General features: G+C 40.0%; 1 protein-coding gene across 2 annotated transcripts in view; it reads right to left on the minus strand.

Annotated features, from left to right (window-relative positions):
• Cntn5 (contactin 5) overlaps positions 1-13226 on the minus strand; it is a 1164510-nt gene that overhangs the window by 325642 nt on the left and 825642 nt on the right. For both annotated transcript variants that reach the window (XM_013118528.3, XM_040734736.1), the window contains exon 8: positions 9636-9839. In XM_013118528.3, coding sequence (XP_012973982.1) covers positions 9636-9839 — 204 coding nt within the window. The remainder of the gene's footprint in view (positions 1-9635; positions 9840-13226) is intronic.

Below are 13226 nucleotides of genomic sequence, written 5' to 3' on the forward strand. Positions count from 1 at the left end.
GTGTGTGCGCGCGCGCGCGCGCGTGCGTGCGCACATAGTGTGGTGTTGTTTGGTTTTTGTTTTGTGTTGTTTTTGTTTTCATTTTAAATTTGATTTTGATTTGGAGAAAGAAGTTGCAAGAACAGAGGGTAGATGCAAGTACATGGGGAGGTGAGTGGGATCAGAATGCATGATGTGAAATGCACAAAGAATCAACAGACGTTAAAAGAAAAAGAGATCCCACAGTCTCCTTCAAAGTTTTGTAAAATTCATCTGCATGTTTGCATGACCCATCACATCTGAGTTACTACCTACTAGTCTTAGGCTTGAGGCTTAACCTATCCAAGCATCAATTTATCCTTCTGAACAAGGGGTTAATATTTATTATCTGTTGTTAATGAACAGCAGACAAAGTCATCAGGTGAATTTGCATAGACAGCGTGTTTATTTTTCAGGGCAAGCATTTTGTCAATAAGGAAATTATGCATAGAATTAGCCAGTTGCATAACCCATGAATCACCTCCATTAATTCAGTGCTGGGGACACAGAGCAATGCAGACATGAAGCCAGTACGTCTGGAGATGTGGCAGGCTGAGACCCGAGCTCTCAGGAAGCCTGTGCATTGGTGCTCCTGTGGCTCACATCATTCCCCAATGTAACCTGAAATGCAAATGTAGCACAAGTGTCCCTAACAGGGGAGGGAGGTTTGCAAGGGCAGGAAGGTGAAATTTTGAATGGTAGTGGACTGCAGGTGTGTCAGTCTCTCTGACTTCCACAACATTACACAGAAGAAAAAGCCCCGCCTCCTCCCCTCCTCTTCTCTCCTGATTTTACTTGGTTTTTTCCTGTTCCTTGTCAAATGTCCTGCACTAAACCCAAGGGCCATTTTCCTCCCCTTGCTCTTTACCGGGAACCCTTACTTTATAAATAGTTGCAAGAGAACTTGAAAAGTTCCCAGGAGAACTTTTCTATCTGTGTACAAGCATCTCATCCAGGAAGCCTAAAGATACTGTTGCATTATGTGAGTCTCCACAGGAATATGTGAATTTACTTGTCTTTTATTAATATTTTTTTATTTTGCTACTGTGTCTCTCAAAACTATATCATTCTGATAGGAAAAAAACTAAATTAAAATATCAGTAAGTTGCTAGACAGTTTCTGAATGAAATGAATGCTTATTTGTGCAGATATTCTTGGCAATTAATCATTCTAGTAAGTCAATTTTTCTTGAGCAGTCTTAAAAGAAATTTAAACCTCTGCCCATAGAGATAAGAATTTTTATCACGAAAATCAATGCATATCATCTTATTAACTCACAATATGTCCCAGAAATTTTGAAGAATTACTTAGTAAGTACTTACAAGTAAGATAAATTCACTAAATATATATGCAGCTTAGGCCTTTTCCTTGATTTTCTAAATGAAAACCAATCATTATAATTCAAGAAACAAATTTCTATACAATGTGAATCTTTCATAATGTTTATGATAGTAGTGGGCATATACATAAGCCTTTTAAAGATAGGATTTCTCTTTCTCCCTCTCTGTCTCTCCCTCTCTCTCTTATGATGACCTAGAATTTACTCTCTAACACATGATGTCCCTGTATTCATGGCAACCATTCTGTCTCAGCTTCTCAAGTGCTGGGATTCCATGTGTTAGTGAAAACAATTGGCTTTATAACTTTCTTAGCCCGGAAAATGGAGTGCAAGCTTTGAGACAAGTGACCATGGTGAGCTTACCACTAAGATTTTATGACTTGCTTTTCCTTGTTATGATTTCTTAAGAGACAGCACCAACCATCCCCACTGCACCCACTTTTCCTATTTACTGTCCTCCTATCTGGCCCTCAGTGTTTTCTCAAAATGAGCCTAGAACCTCTTATCTGTTACCCTTGGCCTTTCATCATCCTTGGCCTGTGACAGGCTACATTTAAAGCAGAAAATATTTTTCTGGCTTGCCAGGTAGCACATTCTCCTAAGCAGTTACATCTCTACCTTTCACTGCCATTTCTCGGTTTCCTTCTAAATCAATCTTTCTATTCCCCCATGCAACTGTGAGTGTTGCTTAGAATCCTCTAACGGTCTATATATGCAAATAATTCCCATCTTCCCATATATCACCATTTCACCCCATACCCTGTCTCTTCCCACCATATATTCCTCTCTGTTCAGGTATATCACTTCCTGTCTCCACCTCCCTAGTGTTGGGATTAAAGATGTGAGCTGTTTCTCTTTTGGACTGGTTAAACCTCATGTAGCCCAGTGTGGCCTTGAACTCTTAATCTTCCTGCTTCCACCTCCCAAGTGCTGAGTTTAAAGGTGTATGCCCCTAATGCCTGCCCTTTGTGGCTAACTAGTGGCTAGCTCCACCCTCTGATCTTCAGGCAAGCTTTATTTGTTAGAGCACAAACAAAGTATCACCATAGACCCTGGAGGAGAGTAGCCAGGGTTAGGGGTGGGAGGAGGCAGAAATGTTGAGGGAGATATTACACATGACAGAATGAATGCTAGACAGAGAAATGTTACAATGGGTATCTAAGACTTTTCTCTGTTACATAGAGGACAAATATTTGATTCATTACTCTCCCAAACAACTATTAAAATCTGATCAAACAAAGTTTTTACTAGTTAGATTTGCTTGTGTGTGTGTTCAGTTTAGTGCTGGGTGAGACAGTACTCCTCAGGATGGTGAGTGATGAGGCAGAGTGTAGTTTGAGCCAGCAGCGAGGATATGTTCTCTGCTTCCACACAAGAGCAGCTTCTATGTTCCTTTACTTTCCTTTATCTTCAGAACCTAATGTAATATCTGACCCTAATAGGTTCTCTGTCCACATTGAAAAGTGCAATGAAATCCCTGGCCGTGAGGCGTGAAGCAGAGACCCACAACTGGACGATGTACAGAGAGTGGGAGACTTGGGAGCACTCAGTATTAAATGGAATGTCCCCATCAAATCCCCTCAAGGCTCAGGGAGTACTTTGGACGATGAGACAGGAAGACTGTAAGAACTAGAGGGGTTGGAGGACACCAAGGAAACAGTGTCTTCCACACACAGCCAGAGTGACACACATATGAACTCATAAAGGCTGTGGCAGTGTACGCAAGACCTACAAAAATCCAAGCCAAATGGGTTCCCAGCACCGAGAGGGGGAATGTACAGGGGTTCCCACCTTTAACCAAAAAGCTGTTTGCTATTGTTACACAAGAGCCCAGGGAAAGATCAGTCTTCCCCGATGGTGTGTCACTAGGGATATCTGGGTTTTAAGTTGAATTCCTTTCTATGGATAAATGTACAAGATCTCAGAGTGATAAAATTGATCAGCAATCATTATTTTCTCTACTGCCTGTGTCTGTTGTTACTTGGACAGGCTTTTTAAACACCAACAAATGTCACTACTAACAGGGCGTGTTAGCTTTGATCAGTTTCCTGAGCTTGCAACTTCAGGGTACTCCAGAAGGGCAAAAGTATCCAATGCCTGCAGTCACTCTTAGGAAATGGAGAGAGAAGCACAGCAGCAATGCATCCCCTAGGACCACCATTCTGGGAAGCCACTAGCATGCTCCACAGTGATATGTGGAGTTCACCCTTCATGCTTCTGGCTTTCCTGAAGAAGTACTCATTCCTGTAATGCAATATCACTTTTCATTTTTTCATCTTGCACCACCATCTGTCCTCTGACTTCTGCCCTTTGGGAATTAATTCAGATATAATACCTACAAGTAGCCAGGGGGTGTTGGCACAAGCCTTTAATCCCAGTACTCAGGAGGCAGAGGCAGGTGGGTCCTGTGAGTTCGAGACCAGCCTGGTCTACAAGAGCTAATTCCAGGACAGTCTCCAAAGCCACAGAGAAACCCGGTCTTGAATTGCCCCTCCCCAAAAGAAATACCTATAGGCAAATATCATTTCAAACTTTGCTTTAGAACAGACTCAAGCTATCACAATATATTTTCTAACAGTTTCTAAGTAAAATTTTACTTACACTTGAAAGACAAGAATTCTACCTATTCATGTATCCTTTATTATTTCTAGGAAACTTTCAAAAGTGTAAAATTTCAATATTCTTAAAGTGGTTTTTATAGCTAGCTATATGGTCACAGTAGATTAAATACAATTTTTATATTCAGTCCCCCACATAGGTGTTTTCCAAGCTTGCAAAAATAGCAAATATAAATGCCAGGTCTTCACCAACAAGTTTAAATGCCTGAGAAGATAAAGCTCAGTGGGAATTTCAGATGACAATGGTGTCATCAATGTATTTATCAATGATGTTCTTCTATTTTTATTTTTCAGTGTATACATTTAGTATTTGACAAAACGTGAGGGCAAACATTCAGGATTACATCCTTTGTGTGAAAATGTCTTTCAATTATCAAATAGTAAGGAACAATCAAATAGTGACAGAAAGTCTTTGAATTAAAATTATTTATAATAATTCGCATCTATTTTTGCATATTTCCTTGCTATTAATCTTGTAATCACCCAATACCTCTGTAAATTTTAATAACAACTGTTAATTTAGAAGATTATTTGAAGTTCACTGAGTTTTAGAAATGTAACAGTTGGTATAGATGCCTCTATTTGGTTACTGGTAGAATTGGTTGCCCAGTGAGGAGTGTTGGAGTCACCACTCAGTGAGGAATTAGAGGGTAAGGATCTCACACAGAAAATACATAAGTATCATAAGAGGAGGTTGCTTAGTATGGGTCCACCACTCATCTGGCAAAATTTGGTTCCACATACTTACACAAACCCTTTGTATGTAGAGAATGGGAAGAGATTCTGGAATTCTTCTGCAAAACTATAAATTTTCAACTCCTTCCTTAGTTCCAATATGATGTTACCATGGCCCTGGATGGCAGTGTCTGCCTCACATCAACATGGGTCTAGCAGCAGTGTGGTTACCAGACCCCAACATGGTCCTAGGTGCAGGTAGACACCCTGAGACGTCTAATTGCCCCTGATAGCAACAGGAGACACAGACCCAAAAATACACCCTGATTTTGGTAGGGCTATGGACCCTGACATGGCCTCCTGTCACAGCTCAGCCCCAGATGTCAACACAGCTTCAGGTGGAAGTGAAGGCCATGCCAATCTGCATGGCCCTGGCAGCAACAGGATCCTTGGGCACCAGCACAGCCTGCGGTGTTGGCCAGATCCTAGGCGTCTATACTGCCTTAGGTGGAAACCTGAGTCACATACATTTATTGGTGCAGATGCTAGCTGCAGTGAAATCATAGACACAGGCATGGCCCTCAGCTGCAGCTCAAGCCAGGCGGTCTCTATGGCCCTGGGCCCCTCAGGTAGGGATGGCCCCTGTGGAGGCATAGCCCCCAGGCATCAATGTGACCACATGTGGCAGCCCAAATCCCTGGCATCCTCATGGACTTTGGTGTAACAGGAGCCATGGACATCACCACAACCACAACTGAAGGCAGGACCATGGACCCAGACATGCCCTTGGCAGTAGCCCTGGACCAGACATCAATCACCATGGCCCCTGATGGGAAGTAGGCCTCCCACATCAGCCAGTTTCTCACCACCTTCACCTCTACAGACCTACCTTTCTCATGAGACATGAACCTCTCGCTCTCTCTCTTCTTTCCACACTCCTCCAATCATTTGCTTACCGTAATGGTACCCACCTAGCTGGGGTGGCAAGGGAGACCCTTAGCTTCTTTTTTCCAGCCCAGAGGAAGCTACCCTGGTTAGCATATGTGCATCCATCACTGCTGCTAAAGAAGTATTTTTTAATTTTTATGTTATCTTAGTGAGAGTGCCTGCATGTTTGTATGTGTTCCGTGTGCCTGTTTACTATCTCTGGAGGAACAAAGGGGCCATTGGATTGGCTGCAAATGGAATTACAGGTAGTGACAAGCCACTTGATGTTAGTGCTGGACACAGAACCTTTGTCCTCTGCTACAGAGAGCATCAAGTGCTCCATCCCCCAGGCCCATATCCTGATACACCCTTATTGCTAAAGCTGACTTTGGTGTGTGTGTGTGTGTGTGTGTGTGTGTGTGTGTGTGTGTGTGTGTGTGTGTGCGCGCGCACATATGTGTTTCCCCCTTTGGCTTCTGTTGGACAAGTGGTTTTCAGCTCTTTCTGTGATCTCTTTAATTTTATTCTACATTCTAGTGTATTACTTTAATCCCCTACCTTGGATCCTTCCTTATTAGTTGAGAAATATATCAGCATGGATGATTGTTGTAGTATTCCTGCCCTATTCTGGAATTCTCACTGATAACAGCTTTCTTTCTGTAACGTCTCAGAGGGAGAGGTAACACATAATCTCCCAACATTGCCCTGTGTACTACAGGTCTATGGCCACATCTTACTGAAACCTTCATTTCTTTGGCTTCCTCAGTCTGCATCTCTACTCTTTGTTTGGTTATCTCCCTGCCCTTTCTTGTTTTAACTGAGTTTCTGATTTTCCATTTTCTTAAGAAATTTGCATCATTCAAGTCTTTATTCAAATCTTTCTTTTTTCTTAATTACTCTACATGATCTTTCTTCATCATACCAGTAGTTTAATTTTTAAATGCATTGTGAGGCTATCTTGACATCTGGACATTGTTATTTAAACTAGTAATTTTTAAAGCAGAAATTTAAGAAACATTTCTAAGATAACTTCATCATAACAGCATTCTTAGAATCATTATATATTTGACTTTTTATACCTTTAAATTTGTTCTTTGACAGTTTTATTCATCTATATAATCTGTTGTTGTTATACTCATGCCTACCCTCTATCTTCTCTCTCCCACCCTTCCTGCTAATTATCCTTCCTCTTTCCCACATCCATATCTTTATGTTTGTTGTGTTGCCCAATGGATTTATCAAGGGCCATAAAACCACGCAGTCTACTGGGGGGACAAGGCATCAGCGATCTTACCCAAGTTTGAACACTAGGAGCTATAATACCAATGGGGCTGGCAAAATGTGGCCTTGATGTAATAGCACTTTGACAGTTGTGTGGGTAACATAATATTCTTTAGTTAGGTTTGAAGCTTACTCCACAGGAGGGACTCATGACTGGGTCTGTAAACTTACTTAAAATCTTGTGGTTGAGAAGGCTGTAGTCTGTACAGGAAAACTTGCTACTGTTTTCTGTTTAAATTGACATAGCTTCCCCACTGCTAAGTATTTATGTCTATATCCTCAGATAAACACAACTCTCCTCCTTAGTCAAAGGGGCATCTCTTGGTGGTGAATTCCAGTGTATATGAAGACTCATGCCTGCTTAAGCTGATGAAAATAAGTGATTGGTAATCTCTCAGCAGACATAGACAACTGCCTTAGAGGCTCATGGGTTGCTGTGGAAGAGGGTTAGGAAGAATGTAGGAGCTACAAGGCAAGGAGAAGGCTCACAAAAGGCTGTGTTGTTCTGAGTATGACACAGTAGTCCAATTACAATTGCACAGGAGCTCTGGTTGCCTAACTGAGCCTGTCAACCATCAATCATGCATCAGGGAAGGGTCAAGCAGCCCTAATGCTCTCTGATGTGCTATTGGCAATTGATGGATTCTTGGGGAGAAGAACTCATTGTCTTAAGTTATATGCAATTCTGCTACTAGGCTCCAATGCCTAGTGATAAAATTTACTTTGAAAGGAAATTCTTTAAGCATACACATGTTAAAATTGGCCTAATATTCTTGAATAATATTTTGCTCAGTGATTTCATATACTATAGCAGTGATTCATAAATCTCTGACTCTTAGCTTTCAAAGTTAACTACTGAGGAAGCATTGAAAACAGGCCACAATTGTTAAAGTCACCATCCAATAGCCAATAATGTTGTCATTCTAGCTATGCGGCCTTTGGTTAGTCCTATCATCTATATAATGTTGGGTTTCTCATGACCACAGTGGATAGTTCATTAGTAGTTTACTTTGTAGAGTTGTGACTATCATATACTACATAAAGAAATATATATACATATATATGTATGTATAGCAGTTTTTTGAATTTTGAATTACTATATATTCCACAGTTCATATGTATACATGCATATATATGTATATATATATACATAAACAAATATCTTACAGTAGAACATAACTTTAATGTACTCCAAAAGTATCTTCATGTTCTATTGGTATGAAGAGGTGCCATGACCACATGACCATGGCAACTTTTATAAAATAAAGCATTAATTGGGTAGCTGCTTATACTTTCTGAGGCTTCCTCCTCTGCAATTCTCATCACAGCAGAGAGCATGGCAGCATACATGACACTGAGAGCTACATCAGGATCCAGAGGCCCAGAGAGAGAGGAGGGAGGAAAGGTAGAGAGAGAAGGAGGGGTTTTGAAATCTTGAAGTCCAACCTCAGTGACGTAAGTCCTCCAACAGGGCCACATGTATTCTAACAAGGCCATACCTCTGAAGCTTTGTAATCCTTCCAAATGGTTTCACTCCCTGATTACTAAGAATTCAACTATGTGATCCTATAGGGGCCATAATCATTTGAATCCCCCAAAACAGTCTATTTTTCAAGAAACATTTTTAAAACTGACAACACATGGTGAATGGAGTCAAGAAGACAAGAGTTTAGAGCTAGCCTCAGCTACACAAAACTGTGTCTCATGGGGTAAAAAGCATAGAGAAGAACTATAAAAGTGTTGAAATATACTTTTTAATACTTCAAAATCACTCAGAATTCTCATTTTCAAGTTCACTTCTTAATAATCCCTTCTTAGGTAAGTTTTGTTGCACAGCAGAGCAATCTGCATATAATATATCACCTATAATAGAGCACTTGGCTGTGCTAATGCAATGCCTAACTGTAAATGTCTATAAATACAAATGAGGTGTTTAAATGTGACGATCCTGTGGATAGATGGCAATTCCTATAATTATAGCATCATTACACCTGCCTGCACTGCACCGAATAGTTAAAGTTACAACTGTTCCTATTATTGGAAAAGTAATAACAATTATAATTGTACAATGAAGTATTAAAAAGCCTAATACTCACTTTGATGGCAGATGAACTACAAATGCAATGAAATTCGAACCCATAAAATTCGTACATTTAATACACATATGCTACAGATAGACACTAAGGAGTAAGAACACAACTGTGGAGTTCACATGGCTCCCCTTTCCAGACGCTCCCATTTACTTTTTGGGTAACATTATGGTAAGTATTTATCATCCTTGTATCATCACCAGAGTGTGTGTTTGTGTTTGTGTTTGTGTGTGTGTGTGTGTGTGTGTGTGTGTGTGTGTATGTTCGTGTAAGCTAGAGGTTGACATTAAGTTTCTTCCTCAATCACTCTCTACGTATTTCCTAAGACAGTCTTCACTGCTCACTGCTTCGGCTTAGTTGGTGAGCATGCTCTGGAGATCCTCTTGTCTCTGCTTCTCCATGCTGAGATTACAGGTGTACTGTGTCAGGCTGTATACACAGGTACTTGGGATTTGAACCCATGTCCTGAAATGTGCAAACATTATACTCACTAAGTCATCTCCCATCCTTCATTTCAATAATTTTAGAGGCATGCATAGATTCAGATTAAAGGGATGAAAGTGTAAGTGAGGTAGATGCCTTTCAGTTAATTTGTATTGAGGCCAATTTCTCAGAAAACTGGGAATAATACATCTGTGACTTTTACATATAAATGTTCATCATTTAAATCTGTGCCAGATAACTCACCATCATTTCGCAGAGTGAGCGGTGTAGGAGGACTGAGCACCCGAGCATTCGTCACGGAGTTTTTCACCAGACAAATATAGCTGCCAACATCTGATGTTTGCACTTTCGAAATGTAGAGGTTGCCTGTCTCTTGGGATATGAACCGCCGACTGTCCTCCGCCACAAAGGAGGGGAACTCGTTAAAGACCCAGCTGTAGATGATCTCTGAAAACACACAGAATTCAGTTGTTGAATAATACAGAACACTTAGTTAACAGTCAAAGATCAAACTACAGGGCTTTACTAAATATTCTTTACATCCAAGACAACACATATTCGATCCTCAAATAACTTAATATATTATATTAAAAGCATGTTCCTAAATTATGGCTGTGGGAAAAAGTCACATAATTCTCAGAGATGCTCTGAATTTGATAATTTTCCCCTTTAACTGTAAAGTGTATTAAACACATGCTTGATATTAAGCATTGTGATAACATCAAAGTTGAAAATTGAAGAAATAATTCATCTTTCTTCTGCATCAACTTCATGGGTTGATGTAGTTAATGGGTTATCAAAACCTATGAAAGTGTATAAAGAGATGGTGGCATACACTCTAATGGAAAACATGAGAGATATATATACTTAGTCCTGCTTATCCATACAGTCTTCTGATTTAGGAGATAGCTGGACTTTAGTTATTACTGGTTTGTTCATCAAATATTGGTGGATTACCTTAGTCCAGACATCATTCCAAAGAGAAAAGGAAAATGTCACAATTTCTTGGAGCTATTCATCTAATGGGGAGAAAACAAGATTATAAGGATGATGGAGTAAAGGTTAATGAGTGGGATGAAAAATGACAGAGAAAGGGGGAAGAAAATTAAAGTATCTCCACTGACCTGGCAAGTGGGAACACTGAAAATGAACCTGGGGTTGTATTTTAAACAGGCTCTCTGTCGCTAGGAGAAGAGCAAACAGGAAGAATACATAATAACCACAACCACAGGAAGCTTGTTGCAAGTAGTTACAAAAGACATTGTCTCTGAGTGACAGTGGCAATGATGGCAGTGAGGATTCTCTTGATTGCGTAGAGAGCATTCGTGAGTGCAGGGAGTGAGAGACACTCTGCAGGCAAGAGCACTTGCTGCTCTTGTAGTGACCTAAGTAGGTTCCTAGTACACACATTGTGTGGCTCATAACTGCCAGTAATTCGGGTTCTAGGGGATCTGACACGCTCCTCTGGCCTCTTCTGCACACCTGCATTCAGACGTACACACACACACACACACACACACACACACACTCACACACACTCACACACTACATACGGACATAACCTATGCATAAATAAGCAAATTTAAATTAAGAATATGATAAATAATTAAGAAAAATATCAGTCATGATAAACAGGAAGAGGCAAATATTAAGGATTTGAACTTAAGTAACTGAGCAGTGTAGGAGAAAATATACATTTATATCTCCTAGATGGGACAACGATAAAAAGCACCGTCCACGTTAGAGAAGGGACAAAGTGAAATGGTGCTTTAGCCACGAACCATGAAACTGACACTGAATTAAGGCTTTAAAATACCCAACTTGTTATTATAATCTATCTTTGTAGTTAGGAAGATGCACTTTTATTGTCTTTCTTTTAATCACCTTCCGTTCTCTCTGTATCCTACCACGGACTGTTAAAAGTCACTTCTCATTTCTTCTTCTATTACTTCAAAATGGGGAACCTGCCCTGGAGCCAACATTTCAGATGCTCAAGGAGACTTGAAAATACTGGGAGAGACAAAGCTCCAACCAGAATGTATCATCATTAAACGAAATCCCCAGCATTGGAATTTGGTTATATGTAACTGAGTTATTAGTCAAAATGATCCTCTAGAAACCCCCTACCCAATAGAGGTTGTGACCAAGGCTATTTGCTGTCCATAAACTGACAACTACGTAAATCACTTAGCACAGAGAAGACAAGCTTGTGTCTGCCTAGAACACTATACTGCTGGCTAGTGTTAACTGTGCACTACCAGAGAAGAAAGGTAAATACATACCAAATCCAGCTATAAACCCATGATCTGCAATAGTGATCTGCCTTCACGATATGTTAGTGTGATAGTGCCTTAAAAGCTGTTGGAGTAACCAACCACTATGTTATTGGGAATAGAGTTCACTCCATAAGAGGAACTCACATCTGACACTGCTCTGGTGGCCAAGAACCTGAGACAAGATAGGACATGGCCTAGGAGAAAAAGCAAATGCTATTACTCTTATTGCTCTGGTAACAGAACATGGCAATAAGTGGATTCCTAATGCGTTCTGCTATACTTATAGAGCATCTTGCTTAATCGTCATCAGAGACGCTTCCTCCTGCAGTAGTTGGGAACAAGTACTGAGATCCACTGCTAGAAAATGTTCAGAGAGTGAGAGACTTTGGGGTTTTGGGACTTTGGGCTCAGTGAACTATGCAGAAGAGAAGCAGAAAGACTGTAAGAGCCAGAGCTGTTGAAGAACACCAAGGGAGCATGGTCTCATAGACAGAACAGGACTGACGCATATGTGAACACACAGAGAGTGTGTTAATATTCAAAGAGCCTATACAGATCTGAGGCTGATGGAATCCAAGTGTTTTTTTTGGGGGGGGGGTGGTTTTGAGGCAGGGTTTCTATGTATTGGTTTGGAGGTTGTCCTGGAACTAGCTCTGTAGACCAGGCTGTCCTCAAACTCACAGAGATCTGTCTGCCTCTGCCTCCTGAGTGCTGAGATTAAAGATGTGCACCACCAATGCCCAGCTGGAATCCCAGTTTCTAAAGGGAAAATAAAATGGACACATGCCCCCATCCCTAACACAGAACACAACTGACAATTAAAAGGAAATTTAATTTTCTCTAAAGAAGTCTCATTTTGTATATAAAGCAAACATAAGGGTAGGCTCTGTTCTCAGCAGTAGACAAACTCAGTAACTCAGTGATATCTTTGGAGATTTGTTTTTGTTTTTTTAAACCTTATGAACATTTTGCTTATGTATTATATTTTATTGAAATTGATTTTCTGTGTGTGTTAATGCGTGTGTCTTAGCATCTGAGTTTCTTGAGGTTTTTCTTTTGCCCTTTTTTAATGTTTGCTTGTTTATGTTATCATACTCTGGTTTTTTATTTTATATCATTATTATTAATTATTAAGATTCCTGTTTATTTTTTCATAAGACAGAGAAAGAAAGGGAATAGATTTGGGTAGGTGATGAAGTGGGGTGGATCTTTGAGGCACTGTATAATCATAATAATTGAATGAAAAATTTTATTTGCAACTAAAAAGAATAAATGATTAGAAATACTCAAGTGCACTTATAATGATTAAGCCCATGCATGGAGTATAAGTGAAACACATACCTTGCTAATTAGACCCAACTGCAAGGACTTCTAGCTGAGCATGTGGTTCCTCTAATAATCCAATACAAGTAGCATTTATCATTAACACACAATTCTCAGAAATTTAATATTTCAGTCATACATTTATCACAGAATGTTACAGAGATTTTCTCAATTTTTGCTCGCCATTTGAAATTTAAAGGGACAGAGAATAATGAACAATTAGAAATGGTCACTT

Source organism: Mesocricetus auratus, unplaced genomic scaffold, assembly GCF_017639785.1.
Source record: "Mesocricetus auratus isolate SY011 unplaced genomic scaffold, BCM_Maur_2.0 Super-Scaffold_100040, whole genome shotgun sequence".
NCBI lineage: Eukaryota > Metazoa > Chordata > Mammalia > Rodentia > Cricetidae > Mesocricetus > Mesocricetus auratus.